The sequence below is a fragment of the Kogia breviceps genome, chromosome 12 (genome assembly GCF_026419965.1).
Source record: "Kogia breviceps isolate mKogBre1 chromosome 12, mKogBre1 haplotype 1, whole genome shotgun sequence".
In the NCBI taxonomy this organism is placed as follows: Eukaryota; Metazoa; Chordata; class Mammalia; order Artiodactyla; family Physeteridae; genus Kogia; species Kogia breviceps.
This window is the reverse complement of record NC_081321.1, coordinates 78,446,590-78,472,952: the sequence shown is the minus strand read 5'-3', so window position 1 is coordinate 78,472,952 and position 26,363 is coordinate 78,446,590. Positions and strand designations below refer to the sequence as shown.

The 26,363-nt window shown below is 38.3% G+C and overlaps 1 protein-coding gene across 1 annotated transcript in view; it reads left to right on the top strand.

Moving 5' to 3' along the window:
• Positions 1-26,363, top strand: part of FGD6 (FYVE, RhoGEF and PH domain containing 6) — a 107,148-nt gene that overhangs the window by 232 nt on the left and 80,553 nt on the right. The window contains exon 2 of the mRNA XM_067009898.1: positions 5,908-8,332. Within this exon, the coding sequence (XP_066865999.1) occupies positions 5,908-8,332 (2,425 nt within the window). The remainder of the gene's footprint in view (positions 1-5,907; positions 8,333-26,363) is intronic.

The window sequence follows — 26,363 nt, the reverse complement described above, 5'->3', positions numbered from 1 at the left end:
GTGACGGCGCTGGAGCTGCCGCTGGAAAGTTTGTAGCGAGCGCTGGAAGTCTTGGGCTCGGAGCAACTTTGTCCTCCGGGATGGGTTAGCGATATTCCCTCTACCTTTCCTCAGGACTGTGCGGAGGAGACGGTGTTTGCTGCCGGATTCGTCCCTTCATGCCAAGAGGGGCTCTTTGGAAATCGTGTGTCTCTTGGGACCTCCTTTTAAAAAGAAGACCGTGTTGGGGGCTCTTAGCGCAAGGTGAAACTGGAAATGTAAAGAGGGCGTTTACTTTTCTCTTCTAAAATTTGAGCGACTTTGCCTTTGCGTATGAAAATAGTTTAGATTCCCATGTTAAGAAATCAGTTATGCTAGGAAAGGGCAGTGTTCCTTGAGTGTTGAACTCGGCGACTAGGCTGAGTGGCTTTAACCCCTAATGTCTACTGGAAATCCTGACCCTTATTAAATAAAGAGGTTTAGACATTTTTACTCCTGTTTTGGTGGTTTTCCCCCGGTTACCTGAGGAGCAGAGGAGTATAATTGCCCATGCCAAGGTTTTGGTTCCTCTTCATCCAATTTTTTATGGATTTTTTTCCCTATTTCTACCTGGTTAGTGTAGACAAAGCCTTATTTTCTGTCTGCCTCTTGTCGTCGTTTCCCTTTATACAAATGGCAAAGCCTGTTGTATTACCTTTGTGTAGACTTTGAAGAATTCTGGACGTTATATTTCTAAACATCCTGAAGGAACAGTTCCTATTTTCCAAAATAATTACTAACGTGGTGTTAAATTCACTTATAAGAACATAGGTTAATGTTTAAGCCAGAACTTAATAATGTATTCAGAATTAAGGAACATTTTTGCCCGCGTTGTAATAAATAAACTTTCATTAGACATTTTATAGTAAAATAGTGTAAAGCTTCGCCACAGTTACTTCTAGAACCAGCATGTAAGTATCAGATTAAATTTTCTTAGCTTTTCTTGGCATTTATTTTAAATTCCTGCATCTTGCAACTGTCAAACAGCACTCTAAATATTCTGGCTTTATTCTTTCTAAAGCCTAGATATATTGGAGGTTGTACGGCTAGGTGTAATCAGATTACAACTAACGAGGCAAGAAGTTTAGCCAATAGGAATAAGAAAGCAAGGGGTGAAGTGTTCCCATAGTAGCATTCCTGAGGAAGATGTTGTGGATCTTTCCTTTTTGATGCTATATGTGTGTATAGGAGATATGTCATCGTGTACTGGGAATTATGTTATTTATAAACTCTCTTTTCCTTATCAAAGGGAGGCTTTCTGCTTACTTGAGGTGAGTTATTTTCATCCTAAATTTCTGTGCCTCACTTTGTTTTATTAAGGAACAAGTCTAATTTAATTTCAGTTTAAAGTGGTTGGAGGGCTTCCCTGGTGGTGCAGTGGTTAAGAATCCGCCTGCTAATGCAGGAGACACGGGTTCAAGCCCTGGTCTGGGAAGATCCCACATGTGGAGCAACTAAGTCTGTGCGCCACAACTACTGAGCCTGTGCTCCAGAGCCTGCGAGCCACAACTACTGAGCCCGTGTGCCACAACTGCTGAAGCCCACGCGCCCTAGAGCCTGTGCTCTGCAACAAGAGAAGCCACTGTAATGAGAAGCCTGCGCACCGCAACAAAGAGTAGCCCCGGCTCACCACAACTAGAGAAAGCCCACGCACAGCAACGAAGACCCAACACAGGCAAAAATAAATAAATAAATAAAATAAAGTGGTTGGAGATTTTAAAATCCTTCCAGCCAATTTTAACTCTCCCCTCCAGTGTCAAACACATTTAAAATTCATACCTTATATATATCAGTTTTCAGTTCCAGTCCTAACAGTTTATAATGAAGCTATACAGAAGCATTTAATTCTACATTTAAATATGTAAACCGGATCTAGGTCTCAGTCTGGAATTTTATTATTCTTTCATTTGAATGACCCTTGAATAATGCAAACTATTTTTATATTTTATGAACTTTATAATTAAAGAAGTCCACAGACATTTTTGTGGTGTTTAAAAGAGGGACACTTCCTGTGTTTAGCTGAGTTAGTTGGTTTTTAGCATGGTTTTCTGAGAAGCATTAACTACTTTTTTATTTGCCCATCTGTTAAGATTTATTATTTTTTCTCATGTTTAAATGGAGAATATAGAAAAGAACTGGGGTTTTATTTGCATCCTATTCTTATAAAATTATGTGTTCATCATTCTTACAAGCTGTTTATGATGCTCTTTGGAACAGTATTCAGAATTGATTAAAACTTTAGGAATGTTATTTGCAGTTGGGGGAGGGGATGTTTGTTTACACTGAATCTAATCTGTGGTATTTGGGATGGTTGGCTTAATTTAAGGCAATAAGAAAAATGTAGAACATCAAAGTTATATGTATCCTGAAGAAGAGCTTGCTTTGTTTTTCTGTGTCTGTGAAAGAGTAGGCCCACAATAGAGATTTTAGAATTATAATCAGTATATGAAAAAAGGAGAGATAATTATAGAAATATATTTCATATATTTTTGAACATGTACAGGTCTTGGTGTATATGTGCTGTGCTTTGCTTTTTGGCTGGTCCAATAGCTAAGAAAGTGTTGCACGTGGACTGACACCATCTGTGTGTAACAGATGATGAGTGTGTTTGTAATTGTTAGTAAAATGGTACTAGTGCTTTACTTTCTTACCTTATTTTTCCCTGGAGCCAAACAGCTGTGTAAATAAAAGATTTGCTGCTATGCTCTAAAAAGCTTTGGGTCTGACTGTTGATACAGTATTAAGATCCAAAGGTGCTGGATCCATTTCCAAGCATGGTGCACTTATTTCAAGAGTTTGACATTGGAGCAGACGGTGACATTAAAGGCTTGTTATTTTTTGAGCTGTGTTTCTTTCAAAATAGAGCCACTAAAAAATAAATAAATAATTTTAAAATAAAAAAAAATAATAATGAAGGACTTCAAATATTGCTATTCTAGTGACTTAGTTGAACACTTGTTCCTACTAATAATTAAGAATTTAGGGACTTCCCTGGTGGCGCAGTGGTTAAGAATCCACCTGCCAATGCAGGGGACACTGGTTCAAGCCCTGGTCTGGGAAGATCCCACACGCTACGGAGCAGCTAAACCCGTGCGCCACAACTACTGAGCCTGCACTCTAGAGCCCACAAGCCACAACTACTGAGCCCACGTGCCACAACTACTGAAGCCCGTGCGCCTAGAGCCCGTGCTCCACAACAAGAGAAGTCACAGAAATGAGAAGCCTGTGCACCACTAAGAAGAGTAACCCCCACTCGCTGCAACTAGAGAAAACCTGTGCACAGCAACAAAGACCCAATGCGGTTATAAATAAATAAAATAAATTTTAAAAAGAATTTATTCAGTAATCCTATTGAAGTTGATTCCTGCTAACTTTTCAAAATATTCTACATTTAAGTGGATATTGATTTCTTTTTAAAGAAATATCTTGTTATTGAGACATAGTAAAGACTATGTGTATGTGGCAGCTCTGCCTGTTCCCAGGCCCTATGTTTAGCATTGGGGATACAGCAAAGAGACAAAGTACCTGCCCTCCTGGAGCTTGTCTTCTAGTGGTGAAGACAGAGGGAGGTACACCGAAGAAAAATCACACAGGGCAAAGCGGCTAGAGAATCTAAGGGTTCTCCTGAAGCAGATATCTCCTGAAGTTATCACCTCAGAATCATTTAGGCTTTAGAGATCTCTTCACCTCCCTCATTTGCAAGTAAGGAAACTGAGGCAACCAATTCTCCACAGAGGCACACCCAGTTATGTTATTGGCCTCCTCCAATACATGGTTAGCTAAGCCAAAGCTCGCAGTTCTTTATTTAATTCAGTGAGTGTGTGTTGAGGCAGTTAGGTACATAATGCTGCACTATATCTGTTGGTAATTGACCATAATTCATATAGTTAATTGAATTTCTAGGACACTGAGAACAGAGATTTATGAAAAATGATTGAACTAAAATAGCAAAAATTGGTTGGGTAAATGACCCTGAAGCTTCTGAAAAGGCTCTAAGATTCAGAAAGTAAAAGATTAATGAGACAGGGGGTTTTTTTGTTTGTTTGTTTTAGTTGTGGTAAAATACACCTAACCTAAATTTACCATCTATACTATTTTTAAGTGTACAGTTTAGTAGCGTTAAGTACTTTCATACTGCTGTGCAGCCAATCTCCAGAACTCTTTCCATGTTACAGAACTGATTTCTTTTTTTTTTTTTTAATTCCTTCAAAATGCCCAGAGGTAGGATGTTTTCAGAATGCATACAGAAATGAAATCAATGTGATGGTCTGTCTGTTTTCCTTATCTTGAGTAAGATGGGAGGTAAGAGGCCTAGGGCATTCATACTTTCTCTTAAGACTTTACAGGTCAGGAGTTTAATTTAATAGACCATTACACCAAGCTTTTTCATTAGGCTTTGAATGGTTTTAAAATTTTTTCTACCTAAGAAAACAATAATAACATGCTTATTGAACACAACTGAAATTGCATGGTGTTGGGAGTTTGTATTAAGTCATTTTGGAAATACTTCATATCTTTTTTATTATAACATTATCCTGAGGAATTGAATGAGAAGGCATCTGTCATCAGGTGATCTTGGTTGAACACAAAGTATTAGGGGTTTGAGAAATTCTTTCTTGGTTGGTAAAAGGAAGTAGAGCGCCCTATTCTTTTTTTTTTTCCTCCCTACTCATGTCCCTGTAATATCTTCCTGGGTTGGAGTGTTGTGACTAATTTCCTTTGTTGAAAAGAAACTCCTCACCAAGTGAAGAATCGAAACCTCTGTGTATTCAAGTACTTAAACAATGTCCAGCAGATGATATTTTGAAAGGTTTATGTTTATGTTTTTCACTAAGTTTTCATTAAGTGTTAGATCCTGTTGGAGGAACAAACATAAGTATAAGAAGTATAAGGTAAAATATGTTTTATCTTGTCTTGGGAAATATGACGGGGTGATAAGTGATAGTATAGGTAGAAAAACAAAAGAACGTTAAAAAATGAGGATGTTCAGACTCTGTAACTTCATTTTATTGGTCTTTTGTGTGCAGCTTTTATTTAGGTTCCTGTAGTTTAGTAGCAGATCTTTGCAAATCTAGCACAGTGTAATAGGTGCTCATTGAGTCCTTTTTACATAATGCCAAGAAAGAATTGCTACAATAGGAATTATGGTCATCTTTTAAATGCACTAGAATAGTGGTTATAAATGAAGGGTACACAGCATAATCACCTGAGGTAGAGCGTTGGCATGTGACTTTTAAAAAATAAAGCTCAGTGAAGGATTATAATGAAAATTCCTGTTTGACAACCCCTGCACAGAAAAAATACCAACCTTATCAAGAGCCTTAAATATTACAGTATTATTACTTTTCAGTTTGGAAAATTTCTAATTTCTGTATTCCTTTTTAGGTTATTTTGTGGTTCTAGTGAGGTAGGTCATTGATAAAGGGCATTCATACAATTCTACTGTATGTCATTGAGTTAGAAGAATATGTACTGCTTATTCACATGAGAAGCTTGAAGAGTTGCATCCTACATAAACCTTAGACAGATTCAACTCGTAGCACTCAGCAAATGAACTGAAGTGCCTTCTCCTATATACGGATCTCAAGCAGAAGCCAGTTACTGTATTTCATTTAGTGTTGCCTGAAGATATGGTAATCCATTCCAGAGTTAGAAGAAAAACTGTATTGGACTTATTAAGCAATGTACAATATATCCAAAGCTATGTGTACTGGAACCAAAGGGCAATTTAAGGAATTTTCAAGAGTAATAATAGACTCTGTATAGTATAATATAAACTACCTAGTAAAATGCAAGTTAAGCATATTGTCAAAAGTAAAAATGTTATCAAATTTAATCATTTATCTTGTGCTTTGGTTTTTTGGTTATCAGATTTTTTTTCCTTTCTAGAGATTAAGAAGCCACCAGTGGCCCCCAAGCCAAAGTTTGTGGTGGCAAATAATAAACCAGCTCCACCTCCTGTTGCACCTAAACCTGAGATTGTGGTTTCTAGTGTTCCACAGTCAACAAAGAAAACCAAACCAGCAATAGCTCCGAAACCAAAAGTTCTGAAGGCCTCACCCGTTCAAGACATCAGGCAGTCACCATCAAGGAAAATCATCATGAACCTGGAAGAGCATAAACAGGAATTCCCTGAAAGCATTGACAATTCTAGCTGCAAAAACAGAGGGCATCAGAGCAGTGATTATATTTTACCAATGTGTTCCTGCCGTTCGGAGTGTAACCATAAGCTTGGAAATAGAGAGAATTTGTGTGTCAAGCAGCTTGTCTTAGGGCCCCTGGAAATGCATGAAAATTTAGAAAATAATAAAATTGGTGAGTCCTCTTCAGCTATAAAAACTCAGCGTAAATGTGATTCTAGTGATGAAAAGGTCAAGAGCCAGAGTGAAGTAGTTTTAAAGGCAAGCATCCTGGAAGAGAAGCTCAAAGATGTTTTAACACAACGAACATCACCTTTTATTTTTCCACAGAAGCACAGATTCACAGACAGTCCAGAAATGAGTGATGGCTGTAATTCCAACAGACAATTCAGAATTGAATTTGCAGATTTGTCACCATCCCTGTCCAGCTTTGAAAAAGTTTCTGATCATCACCATTGCCACCTACAACTTCCTAGTGATGAATTTCAAAATTTTGAAACTAGTCAGGGTGACAGTGAAAAAAGCAACACTTACCTTCATTCATCTGAACAAGAAGCTCTAGAAAATGGTAAAAGGAGTACTTTTTTATCTTCAGATGGAGATATTAAGAAATCAGAAGTCAAAGACCTTGGTCCCTTGGAAATTCACTTAGTGCCATACACCCACAAATTTCCAACTCCCAAGCCCAGAAAGACACGTGCTGCACGCCTATTACGCCAGAAACATATAGATACTCCTAGCGAAAGTAACGAAGAACCAGAGAATGTAGACAGTAGCTCTCCTTGTCTTTTTGAAGATAGTTTGAAAAACGATAAAATCAGTGTTTTTCATCGGAATGTTTTGTGTAACCAGGAACAGGTGGACAAAGTGAAGCCAGGAAATAAAAGTGAATTGAATGTGGACTTCAACAGTGACAGACAAAACTTACTCAATTCACAAAAAGCTTTGTGTCCTGAAACATCTTCCTTTGAAAATATGGCATCTCCTTTAGAGACAGACTCTAATTTGAGTTCTGACAAGACAGGAGATGGTTCTAGTATGTCACCTGCTGTGGACAAAAGGACCAGTTTTATAAGATGCAGTACTCTATCTATGAGCCTGCCCAAGCAACTCAAATTAACCTGCACCGAACATTTGCCTACTGCCTATAACCCAGGAGTGTCTGCCCCTCAACTGCAAAAGGAATGTATGATAAAAGATGAAAGTTCCTCAAGAATTGTCCCCCAAAAACCTCAAAGACACAGCTTGCCTGCTGCAGGAGTGCTTAAAAAGGCTGCCTCAGAGGAGCTTGTGGAGAAAAGTTCTTATCCCTCAAATGAAGAAAAAAGTTCAGAGAAGGGTCTAGAAAGAAATCACCTTCAGCATTTATGTGCCCCAAACCGTGGTGTGTCGTCCTCCTTTGATATGCCTAAACGGGCTTCAGAGAAGCCGGTGTGGAAATTACCTCATCCTATTATACCCTTTTCAGGGAACCCAGAATCCTTGAAGTCTGTTACTATATCCTCAAACAGTGAGCCTCCCACTGCCTTGACCAAACCTAGAGCAAAATCATTATCTGCTGTGGATGTAGAAAGGTGCACTAAGCCTTGCAAAGACTCTCAAAAGAAGAACTCTTTAAAGAAGTTGCTCAACATTAAGCTGTCCATCTGTTTCATGAAGAGTGACTTCCAGAAATTTTGGTCCAAGAGTAGCCAACTCGGAGACACAACCTCAGGCAGCCTTGCAGGTGGGGAGAGAAAAGGGAGTGAAAGTGATTGGCATGGCTTGTTGGTAGAAGAAAAGAGAAATAAACCCACTAAGGCATATTCGGCAGATAACTATAGCCTGGAATCCCAAAAGAAGAGGAAGAAGTCGCGGGGCCAGACCAGTGCAACTAATGGACCAAGAGCTGAGTCTTTGGATGACCAAATGCTCTCCAGGGAGTCATCCTCACAGGCACCTTGCAAATCTGTTATAAGTGGCTGTGCACCGGAGTATGAAAATATACGCCATTATGAGGAAATACCAGAGTACGAGAACTTGCCGTTTATTATGACTGTGGGGAAAACTCCAGAGCTGGAATGGCAGAATTCCAGCAGCATGGAGGACACTGACACAAATGTGTATGAGGTAGAAGAGCCATATGAAGCTCCAGATGGCCAGCTGCAACTTGAACCCAGACATCAGCATTCCAGGTAACACTTAGGTGTCAGACAGACACTACCCTTTTGCTTGCATCACTGAAATTAACCTTCAGCAGCCCTGTGAGGTAGGTTAATATCTCATACATGGGAAAAAAATCACTTCCTGAGGGAGTGGTTTAGTTAAGTGTGTATTAAATTGTTTCCAAAGTGAATTCTCCTTTTATCATGTAGTCGGGATGGGTGTTTGCAATACAGCGTTTAAGTAGTTGACTTATTTTAGTAGCTGATTCAAAGAATTTGAACCAGTAGCAGTAGTAGTATAGGTACTACAAGGAACACCTAGAACAGAGACATCCCAGTTCCTCTAAAGCACCAACTTGGAAGTCATAGTAAGAACCTACGGGAGGAAATTGGCCAGTTCAATGAGGTTTATTTGCTAGGTGTAAGAGATCTGTGAAGTTTTTGAAATCTGTGTTTACCTATGTTGCCCTTGTCAGGTAAAACCTCTAAATTTGCAAAATCCACTACTCTTTGAGGATTAGTTATTTTACTTGTTGAGGCTAAATAACAACTTCAGATAGACATAGGAAAAATGCAGGAAAAACATAATTACTTTCCTTTCTCACTTTTTATATGTACTTCCTACCTCTGGTGTACCTACTTCATCTGTCTTAACTGAAACCTTGCACATTCTTGATGGTCCTGCTCAGCAACCCTTTGCATCATGAAGCTTCTACACTTACTTAGTGGGAAGTGTTTATTTCCTATTCTGACTTCCCAATTATGCTGTGGTATCCTTTATCTCAGTCTGTTTTATGGTAGAATTGTCTGATTGGTATTCGGTTTTAAGCTCCAAGAGTTCTGGTCATATCTTTTTGTCCTGCATAAGGCCAAGCAAGGGGCTTAGTAGGAATCAGTAGTTGTTGGTTGAGTATATGAGAGAATGAGTGAAAGGAGGTAACTGTGGGAGCAGCTTCCTTCTCTCTCCCTAGTCACAAAGGGAGCCTTGGCATTGTACTTAAAGTGTTTTGTGTTTAACACGAAGTACACAGACCCTTTTTGAAGTCTTCATATAATTAGGTTACTAACTTCAAGCCTTTGAGTGCTTAGGTCTTAAAATAGGACTTATGTAGAAATAGTAACACATGTGGCACATAATAGGGGCTCAGAAAAAAGGATTTTTGGGTGAATTGAATAAATCAAATTATTAAGCAAAAATTGCATCAAGTAAAGTAAATTGTTGTTTTAACTTTCAGATGGTCTCCTAGCACTTTTCTTTACTCAATCCTCTTTGCCCTTCCTCCTTTAATCCATAAAAAGACTTACCTTCCTTGTCTTACTTCCTTTTCTCATATCTGACTCCATTCTGTTTACAACTGTCTACTCTCTGAATGTTAGTACCTTGGCATAAACATTTCAATGGAGAGTGGAGTTAAGTATCCAACTTAAAAAAAAAAAAAGTCTATTTTCATGCCTGCTCTTCTCACCATGGAACAATTTTGTTGGTACTGCCTTCCTTTTAACAAGTTTTTCTGTATTATTTCGTGTGTGTGTGTGTGTGTGTGTGTGTGTGTGTGTGTATGTATGTGTATGTAAGGAATGAATTGGCTTTTTTGTGACATACTACTATCCTTAGCAAAGATGGAGTTTTTCCTTGAAATTGGAGGTTTGGCCCTTAGTGTAAGTTTCCTGTTGGCCCTCAGGCTTAATCTGAAGGGTTTGTCATTATCTCTAACACAAGCTGTAAACTTCTAGAACTTGTTCTTATGCCTTTAGGGCACTGCTGCTCTGGTGGGGGGAACCAGCATGGAAGGGGTTAATGTTCGCAGCCAGCCAGTGCAGCTGGATGGCATTCATAAGGAGGGTTCTTTCTCAAGGCCACAGGAAACCGAGGGCGGCTTTGGACAGGTTGAAGCTGTCAAGTAGGGCAGCCTGGTGAGGAGTGGGTGAGCTCTGCTTTTGAATTTTGCTTTCCATGGAGATTTTTGTTTAGGCCTGGAGCAGGGAGGCCTAAACTGGCTTGAGATTCCTAAAATGTGCCAGCTGAATCAAAAGCCTTCAGTCATAGGGCCATACTAACAGTTTTGCCTGGGAGGTTGTACCTTTTGTATAAACAACATCACGTAGAAAGAGAAAGCAAAATTCAATCCTTCATGAGGAGGACACCTGGCCACCCCAAAATAAGGTAAATGAGAAGTGGGGCATCCGTTTCAGGTGAGCTGAGTGGATCCAAGTGGAATCCTGTTTGGGAGTATGGCTGTTGAAAATACAGACCTGTGTTTTAGAGTAATTAACTCAAAATCCAACACCCTAGTTTTCTAAAATGACAAGAAAAAACACAGATGAACCCTGTTTAAGATTCTTCTGCTGAAGTGAATCAAGAGAGTGTCTTTAACAGTTTTTTAGGCCTCGGGGAAGAGGTTTTGGATCTTGCAGAGGGGACTGGTTCACAGAGACTCACTAGTTTTACTGAGTCTACATATATAACCAAGAAGATTCTGGATTAGTAAACAGATATTTGCCAAGCTTGGGGTAGCCCATATGGTCACCTTCTTTAGAGTATAGATGTTTCATGAATCCAACTACTTAACATTTACAAATTTATAACAACGTGCTTATCAGGAAAGAATTGCAGGCAGCCCCCAATTCCAAAAAGGATTATGTTCTAAAAGTTCATGATAATTTGGAACTCAGAATGTGTTTTCCAAAGAAACAGTTGTGGAAATGGTGGTAAAGGTCCCAGTTTAGTCCCCCAATTATATTAACCATTACTGTACTGGCTTCCCCATCCCTTTTCCCAGGAAAATCCTTCCTCTGTGTGCTTTGTGCTGATGCAGGAGAGTTGGCCAGGGTGGAGCTGAGCACCGGGGTGTCAGTGGAGCAAATCTGCTGCTTCTGAGGCTACAGGGTTTGTGGAAAGGGTGAGGTGACTAAGGAAAAATGAGGAAATTGGGGGCTGGGCTTGCGGTGAAGAAAGACTGTAAGGCACTGAAGGCATTGCCAGTGATAAGGAGAAGGGAAGGGCTGGGTGGTTGGGAATTAGGATGCAGTGGATTTGCTTTCCCTCTTTTCTTCTTTATTATTCCTATCCCTCCCCTTCCACCCTCCCCAGTCTCCTTTCTCCTGAGTGGAAGAAACTGAGGGAGGGGGCCTGGATGGTAAGGATTGGCACTAGGAAGGCTGAATGGCCAAATCTCAAGGTGAAGGGGGGTGAAGCCAAAGAAACATAGCTTTAGATATTGCCGGGTATGATGTCATCATTGGGCCATTGCTCTGGGTTCTCAGAAGCAATTTTGTTTGAAGTAAGATTGTGAGCCACTTTGGAGTATTCCAGTGCGTTTGGGGTATGGTTACCCTCTTCCTTGATATGTTTCAGACATAATAAATCTAAAACAACTATCAGACAGTGGGCCGTTTTCTCTCACGGGCATGCAGGTGATGAGTGCTCATTTACTACTATTATTTAAGAAGTGTGATTTCCATACGGAAGTTCCTCAAGTTTGGGCCTCTGATATTAAAGAGTTAGGGACAAATCTCAAACTATTTGTGCCCAAACATTGGAATTTTCCTCTTAAAAGTGTAGCCGATTTCTTGATTCTATAACCAAGAAAAATTTTCCCTGGAAACATTCCAGGTTTTTCCTCTGTTGTTTTAGTTCTTATTACAAGCACTTCGAAGAAAATGTGTGGTAATTGGGTTTTCCTGGGTAGCGTAGCAAGTCCTCAGTTTATTTACTGCACAAGGCTGACCATGTGTCAAGCACTGTGCATTCAAAGGTGGAAGGGGGTGCTACTCCCTAGGAGTTTCTGCCCAGTGAGGTGGCTCAGTTATAGGACACATGGTTTTGGTAATGCAAGCTTTGTCTGCGTTATATCCCGTGCAGGGTGCATGACTTCACAGAGATGGTGACACTTGACCTAAGGCTTATAAAATGGACATGATTGGATTTGGCATTTAGGAGGTCATTTTCTGACCTGGATAAGAGCAGTTTCATTGTTTGTTTTCTCCCTATTTTAAACATAAAACTGGGCTTAAAGAGCTGTCCAATGGTATTTCAAGTCTCAAATCCCATTATGGCATTTGTGTCATAAATCTTCAGACCCAGTCTAGAAGCTATCTCTCTTGGGTTGCATTTACTGTCTAGTGGTATTGTTGGATTTTAATATAATGATAAAGTATAAATTAATAACCCTAACGAGCATTTCCATGGTTGTCATAGCACCAGTGAGATTAAGCTCAGTTAGAGGGTGAGGGTTGGGACTCATGTGTCTCAACAGCAGCCCTTTCCTGTAAGTTATTTTCAGCATCAGCTCAGGAAATATCAAACATTTGTATGGCTCTTTAACTCTGTGTTTCTTGTGTTGGAACCATAGCCACACAAGTTTGGCAAATCTATTTGTTTACATACTTACCCTACATTTGAAACTGCGGATTTTATTTCTTGGCAGTAAAGCTTTTCTTTTTTCCTTTTAAATATGTATTAGGAATTAGTTAAAGTGCAGTATTTTGTCCAAGTATATGACTTTGGTCTCATTCTCGCCAAAACAGATTAAGTGATATTTTATCAAATATATATGTTTTTAAGTGATAGAACGTCACTTTATACTTTTAGAGTGCATATTTTTAGCCAGAGATGGGAAAACAAACATCCTACATTGTGATTGTGTGTGTGTACACACACACACACATACACACACACACACACACACACACATATGCATCCTGTCTTCCTTGGTAAAAATACATTGTTTTGAGATAGCTTATAATTGCACATTTGGGGGAAAAAATGGGGCATTATTTTTTGAGATAATTGATTGGTTTTCCATTGCTAGGTTTTTATTAAATTTTGAATAGTAAAAATCAAATATGTATTTTAAAAATTTAGCCAAGGTTCTCATTTTGTTTTCATAAGATTGCAATTAAAAATTATATGAGTGATTTTCAAAAATGAAAACACTGAACAAGGAGGTGGAGCTGGGGCACAGGACCATGGAGGTCTGCCCAGTGTGGTGTATCTTGACATGGCTTTTCAGCATTGTGCGGTCCGACTGGATCTACCCTCCAGGTGACAATGACACACACATAGCCCTAACAGTTCGCAAGTTGGGAGAGGGGTATAGGTTTAAATGCAGGTGGTTTGAAGGAGGTATGTTTAATAAAGGCTTTGATTTAATCTTGAAAAAAAATTATATCAGTGAGATAGAAATTGCTTTGCAAAATGAGATTCTGACCTATTTTCTGGAGAAATGTACCCAACATGAACTTTTTGGGAAAGGGCAAATGTGGGAAGGATGACAAAGAGGGCCTTCATTCTTTTCCTAGGCATTTTAAATTCCTGTAAGGACCTGATAGATAAAGATAATAAGACAATCCATGAGTCTGTGAATGGATTAATCATATTAGTTGGATGTTTGGAACCTAATGAATTTTTGCAGTAGAAATAACCAGAGTAGGAGTTGGGTTCCCAGCCAGCCCACAAGAGCATCATTAGTATATGAAAAATGCAATGGAAAGTAACAGGAAGTGACACTGGGACAGTAGCTTTAAAACAGAACAATAACGTTAAATAAATCGTTTTTGTGACTCTTAAATGCTGGTGTATCCAAAGAGGAAAAGGTTAATGTGTTGATGAGGAAAATATTAAGGGAGGAGGGAACAGGATGAAGAGGTGGAGAAGGTGACCTTTGGCTCACCAGTCCTCCAGGTGGTTCAGGGGAATTCCAGATGCAGGCTCCTGTTCAGACATAAGGGGATGAGTATTTTCATATTTCAGGTATTCATAAGTAATGCCTGTGCTTGTATGATACTTTGGTAAGCTTTCTGTGTTCTCCCAGACATTTCTTTTAAATGTATCATCTTTTCCTGGAGTTGCATAGATTAATTTGGTATTTAGGGAAAGCCCTTTATTTAAAAAATAGACATGTTTATATGAGCCTGTTTATTTTAATACTTTCTTGAAACTATATTAGGTACAAAGAGAAGGTCGAGTCATGGTACTTTTGGGTGTGGGAAGCTACAAAGCAGTGCTGACCTTTTTATTAAAGACTGAGTTTAAAAGTTAAGTTCAAGAATGGAACTGCCGAATTTCTTCTGGGTGGTATGGAAAAACTACTTTGGTGGTTTGGTCTGGGTCTGGTAATTGTGGATATGTGGCGGGAAAAGAGTATTTGCAAGTAGTTTTGACATCAGGCAAAGACAGCCTATCACCCGGGCTATAAAAATTGAGTCTGTAAAATAGACTATCTGTGGAGTAAAGTACTGTGATAGTATTTCCAGAAAGGACAGCTGTCTTCTGCAGTTTTCATTCAGTTTTCTCATCCCTTCTTATTTGCATGTATTATAGATCCATCCTGGTTCCATGTAAGTGTGAATTGGAGTAAGGCTGTATTAGGTGTTATTACCCTTTTATATATAAAGAAACTGAAGCTGAAGCATAGTGGTAGTGACTTCAGGAAAATGGGGCAAAGATGGAAATGCAACTGGATTAGTGGTTCTGAGCCCTAACGTTCAAGGGTCTGTTTACCAGACTATCCCATTTATCAAAGTGTTTTGGTTTCTGCTTCAGGAAAGGTAAAATAATAAACACTGAACAAAGCAAGTCAGTTTCCCCTGAATGTTTGGATAAAAAATAAAAGGAAAACAAACACATTTAGCCTTTTTCTGTTTGAAATGATGTAACTGCTTGTTCTTTTAGCTCCTGTGGATTCTGTTGAAAACTTTGTTTTGCTTAGGTCATGTATTTTTTTAAAGTCAGTTTCTTGGTAACATATTTATAACAGTTGATATACTTTAGCATATGTTATTATCACTTGAAACATTAGGAATTAATGTATAGACTTGGTTTTTAATAAACTTAGAATAGCTTGGTTTTTGTTTTGTGGGTTTTTTTTTTTTTTTTTTTGCCCCTTAATCTGATAGGCAGTTCTGATTTGAATTGCATGGCAACTGTAATGTCAAATCCAGGAAAGAAGATATAATGAATAAATTAGGAGTGACTGGTAACTGTTTTTTCCCCTCTTTCTGTTGGTCTTTGAATGTATCTACAGTCATAAGTAAACAGAGATTTCAATTTAAATGAGTAGTTTTTTCACTGTTTAATTTTTCTTTCAATAGCTCCACTATTAGAAACAGGAGAATAAAGCATAGTTCCTCTCTAACGCTCTGTTAGGTTGCGGGAAGGATTCCGGAGAGGGGAGGGAGGGGTAAATAATGAGATCGTTCACTAGTCTAGGTATGATTTATTTGTTAGCAAAAGTTGGGGTGAAGACATTTAAATGAGGGCCTTTGGGATAGTTGGAAAAATTTGGAAAGTATGTCTTTTAGTGACTTTAAGTCAAATGTAGTCATAGAATCATTAAAGTTTAAAACTAAAGGAGTCATTACAAATCATTCAACCCAGCCTCCTCATTCACTGATAAGACCAAGCACAGCAAGACTTGTTGACTTTCCCCACACCACAGAGATGGGAAATTGCAAAACCATGGCTCCGACCTGGTGCTTCAAAATACCACGTTGCCACTTCTAACGCTGCTGTGGAAGCGTTACAGAGACCGCAAGATTTAGAAAACTCAAGTGATTTTAGTTGCAAAAAGTTTCAGGATTGCTTGTACCATTGCCTTTTTTTCTCCTGCTATGACAGATATTGTTCCCCCTATCAGGAAGGAGGGCTGCTGCACAGCTGCATATGAGCACAGGATTATTTGACTCCTATTTTTTAAACGGTGATTTCAGGGAGGTTGAGTGTTCAAACTAAGCGGAAACTTTCAGCCAACAAATATCTGATGCTGCTAATATATGTTAGTATATTAGTATTTCTTCCCTTCAACTCTCTGATTCTCACCATCAATCCAGTTTTTTCCCCACTTCACCAAAACTTTATTTATCAGACAATATCAAGGATAAGAAATGCTGTTAACATCAGATAGCATGGATTCCATGTTTAATAGTAACAGCTACTATTTACTCTGTATTTCTGACATGCTAGGAGCTCTCACAAAAATTATTTAGTCCCTATTATCCTATAAGATAGATATTATCTTCTATTACAGATGAGGAAACTAAGACTTTAATGAGGTTTAGTAACTTGCCCAGGGGCACACAGCTGATATTTAGATAAACTCAGTATGGAACCAAGTTTTCTGATCCTGAGACATAATGATTTTAAATCAGAACATGTTCATATTATAGAGTTCTGTCTACCCAGGGGACCATGGTTGAAAAAATATTACTGTCCCCAATTTGTTCACTGTCTCGAGGGAAGACAAGGGGACACCTGCAGTGATATGTATAGAATTTAGTGAGCAGTTTCAGAGGCTCTTTTCATGCAAAAAGCTTGTGAATTGGAAAGGTTTTATCATTAGGAAATAGATACTTCAGTTGTTGAAAGTCATGCCATGTTTGCATTTGGTCAAGTTAGTAGTGGTTACTATTCAAAAGTTAAAATGGTTTCTGTCATTTACCAGTTGCATGTGGACATCAATGACACAGAAAAGAATTATGCATGTCTCATATTTCCCCACTGATTTACATGACACTTGCTTTTTTATCTGTTATCCCAGTTCCTCATTTCATTTTCTGTCAAGTACTTTCTGAGCTCTAAAGCACTGTAGTTTAATATTAATTACTATTTATGGATTCCCCAAAGTAAATAATTTTGTAGGGCTGAAATACCTCTTATGATAACATAATATCCTTATTATCTTAGTGAAAAATTAGATTTAAGTGAATGGTAGGGTTTTTTCCCCAAAGAGGCAGGTGATACACTCTCCCTAGTTGAAGATTAGAGGAGGTAGGATTTCTGGAGCCTTTTGACTTATGAAAGTATAAGACCTGGAAACTGGGCAAGAGAGCACATTCAGTTGGGCTGTAGGTTGAAAGAAATTCTTAGATAAAGCATTTCTAACATTGCTGGGACCGCTGACACGGGTCACAATCACTAACCCTCTCCACCTGTGGGCTGGCGGAATCTACCTCCAAGGGGAAACTGATTGAGATCCCTCTTTGTGACTTTTTAATTCAGCATCTATGTTCATCCTGTCTAGGCTCAACTAAACCTGGCTAGTCTTCATTTTAAGCAAATAATGCTGTAAATCCTATTATAGAAAACATTTAAATTCCTTCTGTGCACATCCTGCTGGAGATTTTAATACTGTGTTGGCATAAAATAATTACAGTGCTTATTTTATAACAGACTTCTCTGAAGCAAGCCTGGTAAAACCTCTACTTGGCTGTTAAAGGTAGATATGTGTATATGAAAATACTTAAACTGTATTTCATGTTCAATATCCTATAATTCTAATGTTTAATGAATTTAAAGGTTTTTTTTCTCAATTTAATCCAAATTAAAAATCTATCCAGAAATAGCTACACAATTGGCTTCATCATCAGGATGTTTCATTGCCAAAGGCATGTAAATCATGTTTTTAGTCTACAAACGTAGATACATATATGTTTCACTGCTCTACATCACGTGTTTGCCGCCTCTCCTCTTCCCCATGTTTTATGCTAAAACAGAAGATGGAAAAGGGACAGTGGAGTGGTACTGCTTTGAAGGCTTTTGTTCTAGGAGCCAGCTGAAATCCCATGGCCTCAATGCCACTTTTCCATGACTGATGCCCAAAGACTCCTACCTAATGACAGTTGCTTTCAAAGGCCTCTGGTTCTCATGTAGACATAGTGACATTTTAACTGCTAGAGGGATATTTTCAAGTGATTTTATTCCCGAGTGGCTGATCAGTGACTTTCGAGAGAGTTGGGTTTTTAGATTTCATTTTATAGAATTTATATGGAGACTTTTAGTAAAATATAGATTTTTACTTTTATAGAAATTGATAAATTTAATTTTCCTTTGGATAAACCAGAAACCAAATAGTTACTGTTACCCCTTATTATTCCCTTCTCTCAGGCTGGTCTCAGCATTTGGAAATTGCAGGAGTGAGGTGGAATCAGACTAGAAGTCAGAGAAATTAAGGACATTAATTTCCTATCCACAGGGAATTTACAGTCTGTTTACTGTTTTTTAATTGAAATTGTTGTTGATATAACTGTAGATTCACATGCAGTTGTAAGAAATGGTACAGAGAAAAACTAGCTATACTTTAGCAGGATTCCCTTACTGGGAACATTTTGCCCAACTATAGTAAAATAGCACAACCAGGATATTAACATAGATACAATCCACTGACCTTACTTAAATATGCTTAGTTTTACTTGTATTCAGTGTGTGTGTATATATGTATTTGTAAGAGCCAAACAATTTTATCAGGTGTGTAGGTTTGTATATACACAATCACAGTCAAGATACCATACAATCCCATCACCTCAAAGCTCCTTCTTGTTGCCCTTTTATAACCACACCCACCTCCCACCTACCTCACTCCCCAATCCTTGGCAATCAATACTCATTTCAAAAATGTTATATATAATAGAATCATACAGTATGTAACCCTTTGGGATTGGCTTTTTTCATTTAGCATAATTCCTTGGAGATTCATCCATGGTGTTGCATTGCATCGATAGCTCTTTCTATTGTTGAGTAATATTTCAGTTAAAGGACATCCAGTTAAAGGGCCATTTCCACTGTTTGGCTCTTACAAATAAAGCTATAATGGACATTCATGTAAAGGTTTTTGTGAGAACATATATTTTCATTTCTCTGGGATCAATGCCCAGAAGTACAATTGTGGATTATATGGTAACTGTATGTTTAGTTTTTAAGAAGCTGCCAAATTGTTTTCTAGAGTAGCTATGTCGTTTTACTTTCCCACCAGCAATGTGTGAGTGATCCAGTATCTCTGTATCCTCACCAGCACTTGGTGTTTGTCACTTTTTTATTGTAGCCATTCTGATAGGTGTGTAGTGACATGCCATTATGTTGCAATTTTCATTTCCTTAATGGCTAGTGATGTTAAATATCTTTTCATGTGCCTATTTGCTATTTGTATTTCTTCTAAGGTGAAATGTGTTTCTTCTGCCCATTTTCTAATGAGAATTCTGGTTTTGTGTTTTAAAGAATTATTTTGTAATTAAGCATCATTTGGTGGCCTATTCCCTGGATGATAAAATTCAAACTCCCTAGCTTAGTATATAAGACTTTTTGTGCTCTGGCCTTTCTAATCTCATGATCTTACCCATTTATATAAGACTGACCAACATTCCTGAACACCCTATTCCTTTTCATAGTTTTGTTCTACTACCTGACATACCCTTTCCCCCAGACAGATTATCTCTTAACCCTGTAGACCTTATTCAAAAGCTACCTTTCAAGGAGGTGTCCCCTTCCAAAGTAGGAAAGGTAACAAAATACCTCTTCTTCCACCTATCTACTTATCCACCTACTCAGTTCTATTTTTCTTTCCAGTACTTCCTATTCCTGTCAGTAATATCTATTTCTTTATTTGCTCATCTGTCTCACCTACTAGAATATAACCTACATGAATGAAAGGCACTTAATTTTTTTAAATTGAAGTATAGTTGATTTACAATGTTTTATTAGTTTCAGGTATACAGCAAAGTGATTCATTTAAATATATATATTTTTTCAGATTCTTTTCCATTATAGGTTATTACAAGATATTGAATATAGTTCCCTGTGCTGTACAGTAAATACTTGTTGTTTATCTCTTTTATATATGGTAGTGTGTATGTGTTAATCCCAAATTCCTAATTTAGCCCTCCCCACCCCCCAGTCCCATTTCCCCAGTAGTAACCGTAAGTTTGTTTTCTATGTCTGTGAATCTATTTCTGTTTTGGAAATAAGTTCATTTGTATATTTTTTTAGATTCCACATATAAGTGATATCATATGACATTTGTCTTTGTCTAACTTACTTCACTTAGTATGATAATCTCTAGGTCCATCCGTGTTTCTACAAGTGGCATTATTTCATTCTTTTTTTTATGGCTGAGTAATATTCCATTGTGTGTGTGTGCGTATATATATATTTATATTTATATATATACACCACATCTTTATCCACTCGTCTGTCGATGGGCACTTAGTTTGCTTTCATGTCTTGGCTGTTGTAAATAGTGCTGCTGTGAACATCGGGGTGCATGTATCTTTTTAAATTATGGTTTTCTCTGGATATATCCCCAGGAGTAGGATTTCTGCATCATATGGTGACTCTATTTTTAGTTTTTTAAGGAACCTCCATACGGTTCTCCATAGTGGCTGTACCAATTTACATTCCCACCAACAGTGTAGGAGGGTTCCCTTTTCTCCATATGAGAGGCACTTAATTTTGTTACATTGCTTTATCTCCAGTGCCTAGAACAGTGCTTGGCATACAGTAGGCACATAGTAAATGTTTATTGAAGGACTGAATGAGCAAGTGAATTTGTGGATACTTGTGTTGCCACTCCCTTCCATAGCATATTGCCTGGCATATCCTGTTTGTAGCGTTATAAAAGTAATAGCTAACATTTACTGTATTGACTGTATACTAAGCAGTACAAGGCACATCTTTCGTTGTTCAGTGATTGCACAACACTAACTTATCCTTCTACGAAAGCTTTATTAACCTTACTCTTACCGCTCCCTCCAAGAGACGAAACATGAAGTACATGAAATATAAGAATAAATAGTGTAAGAGATTATAAGCACATTTGTATCCTTGGCCCCAGCACATTCCTGGCACAAGCCAGGTGACCATAGGTGGTCACATCTGAGTAAATAGTTGTCAGGTTATATATTGCTTTTACTTGCGTGAGGTCAGAATCCAGCTGCATTTTGAGTAAACCAGGCTTCCAGAATGCGGAGGAAACACCTGTTAATTTTGGAAAGCAATTACACTGATTTGGAGAATTACTGCTCTTCACTAAAACAAAGCTTCCTTGGAGAAGACAAGTGGAGTTAAAAGGCCTCACATGCATCTGTCTTTATTAATTACATAGTGAGCACCCTTCCATGTGATGGATTGGTGACACAGGAAACATTCCAACTCTCATTCCACTAGTCCTTTTATCAAACCTGCAGAAAGAAGCCATGGAGTCTAAATTCCCATGTCAATCAAAAGCAGTTTTTAACAATTTCTTAAGTAGTACAGATCTTAAGATCTTCATATGCTATTCTGAAAACACAGACAATTGTATCACTAAAAAAAATGAAAGTTGTATAAAACGCTCTTAGATGAAAGAACTGTCCCTGTGTCTTACATGTAAAACTGAAAGTAAAAAAATCTGGGCAGTCTGTAAGTACCTTTGGAGGCAGCAAAAATGTACTAAGGTATCCCAAAGTCAAGAAAGAGCCTGGTAAAGGGCCTGATACAGCTTTTTTTTTTTTTTTAAGAGCTGTCCACACAAAATTTACTTAAAATTTTAAAACTCAGATAGGTCACAAGTAAAAGGATAAAGACTTTTGCTTATTACCCGGTTAAGTAGTTCCTACCAGACCCAGACCCAGCTATGCCACAGATAGCAAATATAATTTAAAGAAAAATGCACACACACAAACTTACAAAACCTATCCAAAGGCAGCACGATTCTGAAGGCAAGTCAATACTTGGAAATGGTTACACATTTTTCAGCTTAGGTTGAGTGCTGGCTAAAGTCAGTGTATTGTGTAAAGGATAAAATCCTAAAAAAATAAAACCTACAGTCTTTCTGGCCTAAAAACTCAGAGGCAGAATGTAAGGCATCCATATTTGCTAGAAAATAAGGTGTTTATTTTTATTTATTTATTTATTTATATTGATCTTTGCTGTTGTTTTCTGTTTTTTAAAAATTTTTATTTATTTTCTCTCTCTCTCTCTCTCTCTCTCTCTCTCTCTCTCACACACACACACACACACACACACACACTGTATTTTATTTTTACAAGAGATAAATAAACTGACACCAAGGATTGTAAATGGATGACCACAACAAAAGCAACAATGATTGCAATTACCAAACATGAAACACACTCATACTATGTCATAATGTTGACATTCAGTCCAGTGTAACAGCTCCTTTATTTTGCAGTGAAAATTGATTTGTATATATATTTTTTGATTTGTATATTTTTTGATGCAGTTTTTATATTGATATATATGGGGAAATGCTCAAACGGTTTAGCTACAGAAAACATATTTTCCCTTATAAGGTGAATTATTCATAAAATTGTCTCACGATTTGAACATCTGTCTGCTGGAATATATTATTTCAGACTCTTTGCTCCACTGTCTCCAAATAAAGTGTGTTATGAATCCCAGTATGGACTAGTTGGGTATCCAGATGGGAAAGATGTTAAGAGTCTTACCTAAGAAAGTTATGAAATCTTTTAGAAAAGTATTAACTTAAGAAAACTCCTTACCTTTATCTTTTAGAATTCTCACTCTGTAACAGGTAAAATCCCATGTCTTAGCTGTTAAGAAGCTAGGTAAAATATGCTTATGGATTTGCACAGATAACCTGTAAAAGCTATTTAATAGATTACATCTTTTCTCAATGTATCATGTACTGTTTCTAGTTAACAGGTACTTACTGCACGTTGGCTGTGTGCTGGGAACCATATTTGAGGGAGTATAAAAAGAACTCTTAAAATGAAAACTGGTATGAAGGTTTTAGTGAAGAATGTAAAATATAGATCTAGAGGGTTAAAGTTTTCTATGACTAGCAAAGAAATGGATTTTCATCTTAATAAAAATGCATGAAGTCTTTTTGTAGGACAAAATTTAAATTCTATAAAAATAAGAAAATACATCAGCTCTAATAGGTTCAAGATTTTTTTGATGGTAAAATGAGTTTTAAGTATGTTTTTATACCCAGTTACTTGAATAACTGTTGATGCTTTCATACTGTAGGCTAAAATGAGATCTTAGCCATTTTCTGGAGAAAATCATTAGATTGACCCTCAATGGTAGGAATTCTAAGCCACTTTAATTCATATTGAGCCCTTTCACTGTTAAGAAACAAAGTATTTTTGTAGGCTCTTCTTTACTCAACAAATTAATGTCTTCTCTGCCTACTCATTGAAATATTGGCCCCAGTAACTATTTCTGCTGTCCTTTCTGCTAATGCTCTGTGGGTGGATCCATGAGTAAAATCTGAGTATGAACAGAGGTGTTGGAGTTTATAGAAGCCTCCATTTCACTATACTTACCTGATGCTAAGGTAAAAACATTCTTTCTTCCCTGGGTTTGCCTTACAGGGAACTTATCTTTTTTCCTGATGGGGAAGCACTAGACACTATAGAAGGTTAGAAGTGTGTTCATTTATAAGCTGTCTACAGGAACACACTAAAAATCATTGCCGTAATCCACATGTCAGCATGGTCTGATTTCTTTTTTGCATTTTGGTGGAGGTCCAGATGAGGATGACTGTCTCCAGCCCATCCTTTCTCTTGCCTTTGACCTTTTCTTCCTAAGTATTAAAAAAAAAATACTGTTTATGAGGAATGCTTGAAATAATTCAGATAAGTAAGCTTGGAGAAGGGAGAATGGGGGTTTTCAATCCTTTACATATTATTATTTTTTAATTATAAAATTTATATAGAATCCTTTAAAAAAAAAAAAGTCAAATGTACATAAAGTGAGAAGTAAAATGCTCCCTCCTTTCCCTCTCATTGTCCCCCTACATTCCAGTTGAGAGAAAAGGGTTTTGTTTTTTTGTTTGCTTTTTAATATGGAAAGTTTTAGGATAAGTGGAAAGTTTAGGGGTAGTTCATCTCTGTCCCTAGGAGGCTATTGTTATCTTGGAGGTATGTGAGAAAGGCAGAGGCTGTCAGTCCTATTTCCCCCTTGGCAGGAACAGTGTCTTCCTTCTTGCCTGTCACCTCAGTACCTAAAACCAAGCCTAACCCACCAGGAGCTCAGTAAATGGCCAGGGTAACACACATCACAGATGGAAGAGTGGATGACACTTTGTCTTTCTAACCTGCTCCTTATTTTTCTCCTCTTCCCCTCTTTCCTGGTATCTTAATTTCTCCTTACTTCCCTCCTCTCTTCTTTTTTTGTGCTTTTAGCTAGTGGCTCAGAGCAGAGGATCAGTGTTTTGAAGGGCTGTCTACTAGTCTCTTTCTGCTATTTAGTCCCATGTGAAAGTCTGTACAGGTACTTGGCTTTACATTGCGAAGTGAAGTTCATATTAGCAAAGAAATCAGCAACTTCGTTCCATAAGTGACACTTGCTTCTTATGTCATTCATAGGCCATTTCAGCCTGTTTGGTCTTTGAGGTTGTCATCATTGTGATCATTATGTACCAAAGAGGGATGAAGCTATTTATTTATTTATTTGGCCGCGTGGCATGTGGGATCTTAGTTCCCCGACCAGGGATCGAACCCATACCCCCAGCAGTGGAAGCGCAGAGTCTTAACCACTGGACCACCAGGGAAGTCCAAAGCTAGCTTTTAGAAACATACTTTAAAAAGTATCTTGAGGGGCTTCCCTGGTGGCTCAGTGGTTGAGAGTCCGCCTGTCGATGCAGGGGACATGGGTTCGTGCCCTGGTCCAGGAAGATCCCACATGCCGCGGAGCGGCTAGGCCCATGAGCCATGGCCGCTGAGCCTGTGCATCCGGAGTCTGTGCTCCGCAACGGGAGAGGCCACAACAGTGAGGCCCGCGTACCACAAAAAAAAAAAAAAAAAAAGTATCTTGAGACCTAGCAGGATACCTTTAAGTCATTTATGTTGGTGATGGAAATTCTTTTATAAACAGGAGACTGTATTGTGATAGGCGTGAAACCATTATTATTCTGAGCTTTGGATCTTAACTGTACAGATAGTAAGCTACCACAAAGAAGCAGTGAAATTAAACATGGAAGCCCAGGAGTGACCTGCAAAACCACAGCTCACATGATCTCACTGCAGGAGTTCTTTACTCAGACGTATGCACTGGAGGAGTTCTTTACTCAGAAGTGTGCGCTGGTGATGAGCTGTTTCACATGACTGATAATGCAGAAGCTTCTCTCTGCTGTCCTTTTTTGCTACAAGTCTAGACTTTTAAGTGTCTAAAATACTAATTTATTATTTTTTTTAATATTAGAGATGACCCCCTTAATATATATATGAGGAGAAAGAGAGTACACACGGCAAGTGAGCTTTCTATGTCTCAGGCATTGTTAGAATATTATTTGTATTAATTCATTTAATCCTCATAAAACCCTGTCAGGTAGACATTATGATTATCCCCATTTTATGGATAAGGAAATGAAGGCATAGTGAGGTTGAGTCAGTTTCACTTAGCTAGTAAGTGGCTGAGCTAAGATTCAAACAGGCAGTTTTGCTCCAAAGCAGAGCATTTCTAGCATCTACTTCTAGAAATGTATGAAATTATGATGAAATGTTTGTGACCCTATTAGAAGTGAATCTGTTTATCTCACTTCTTGAACGCATGTTTATTTTTTACTTCCCTTCCGTTTTCTCTGACTCTGGCTTTAGAAGATTGGGTAACAAGTTTGATAGAAATGTTGTGATTTTTTTTTTTTTACAATCAAGGGAGCTAAAGATAAGCAAGGAGCTGGTCAACAGTGTTAACTGTTGATACACTGATACACTGAAAGATGCACTGATGCTAAGAGTGGAGGACAAAACGCATGTCCTTTCCTGATGCTGTCTGCAGCCTCTCAGTCTTGAAAAAATGGACCTATATTCCCAGTGTACTCTGAGAAAGAAATGGGTTCCATATGGGTCTTTGCAGTTGTTGATGATTCATAGCTGGTATAGAGTACACCTTTAAGACAGTTATTTTGTGGATAGTGTCTGAGGAAGAGAAATGGTAAATAGAATTGTTCATGTATGGTTTTATTTATTTAAAATTTATTTATTTTTTGGCTGCGTTGGGTCTTCGTTGCTGTGCGCGGGCTTTCTCTAGTTGTGGCAAGTGGGGGCTACTCTTTGTTGCGGTGCGCAGGCTTCTCATTGCGGTGGCTTCTCTTGTTGTGGAGCATGGGCCCTAGAGCACGTGGGCTTCAGTATTTGTGGCGCTTGGGCTCAGTAGTTGTGGCTCACGGGCTCTAGAGTGCAGGCTTGGTAGTTGTGGCGCCCGGGCTTAGTTGCTGCGCGGCATGTGGGATCTTCCCGGACCAGGGCTCAAACCCGTGTCCCCTGCACTGGCAGGCAGACTCTTAACCACTGTGCCACCAGGGAAGTCCCCACATATGGTTTT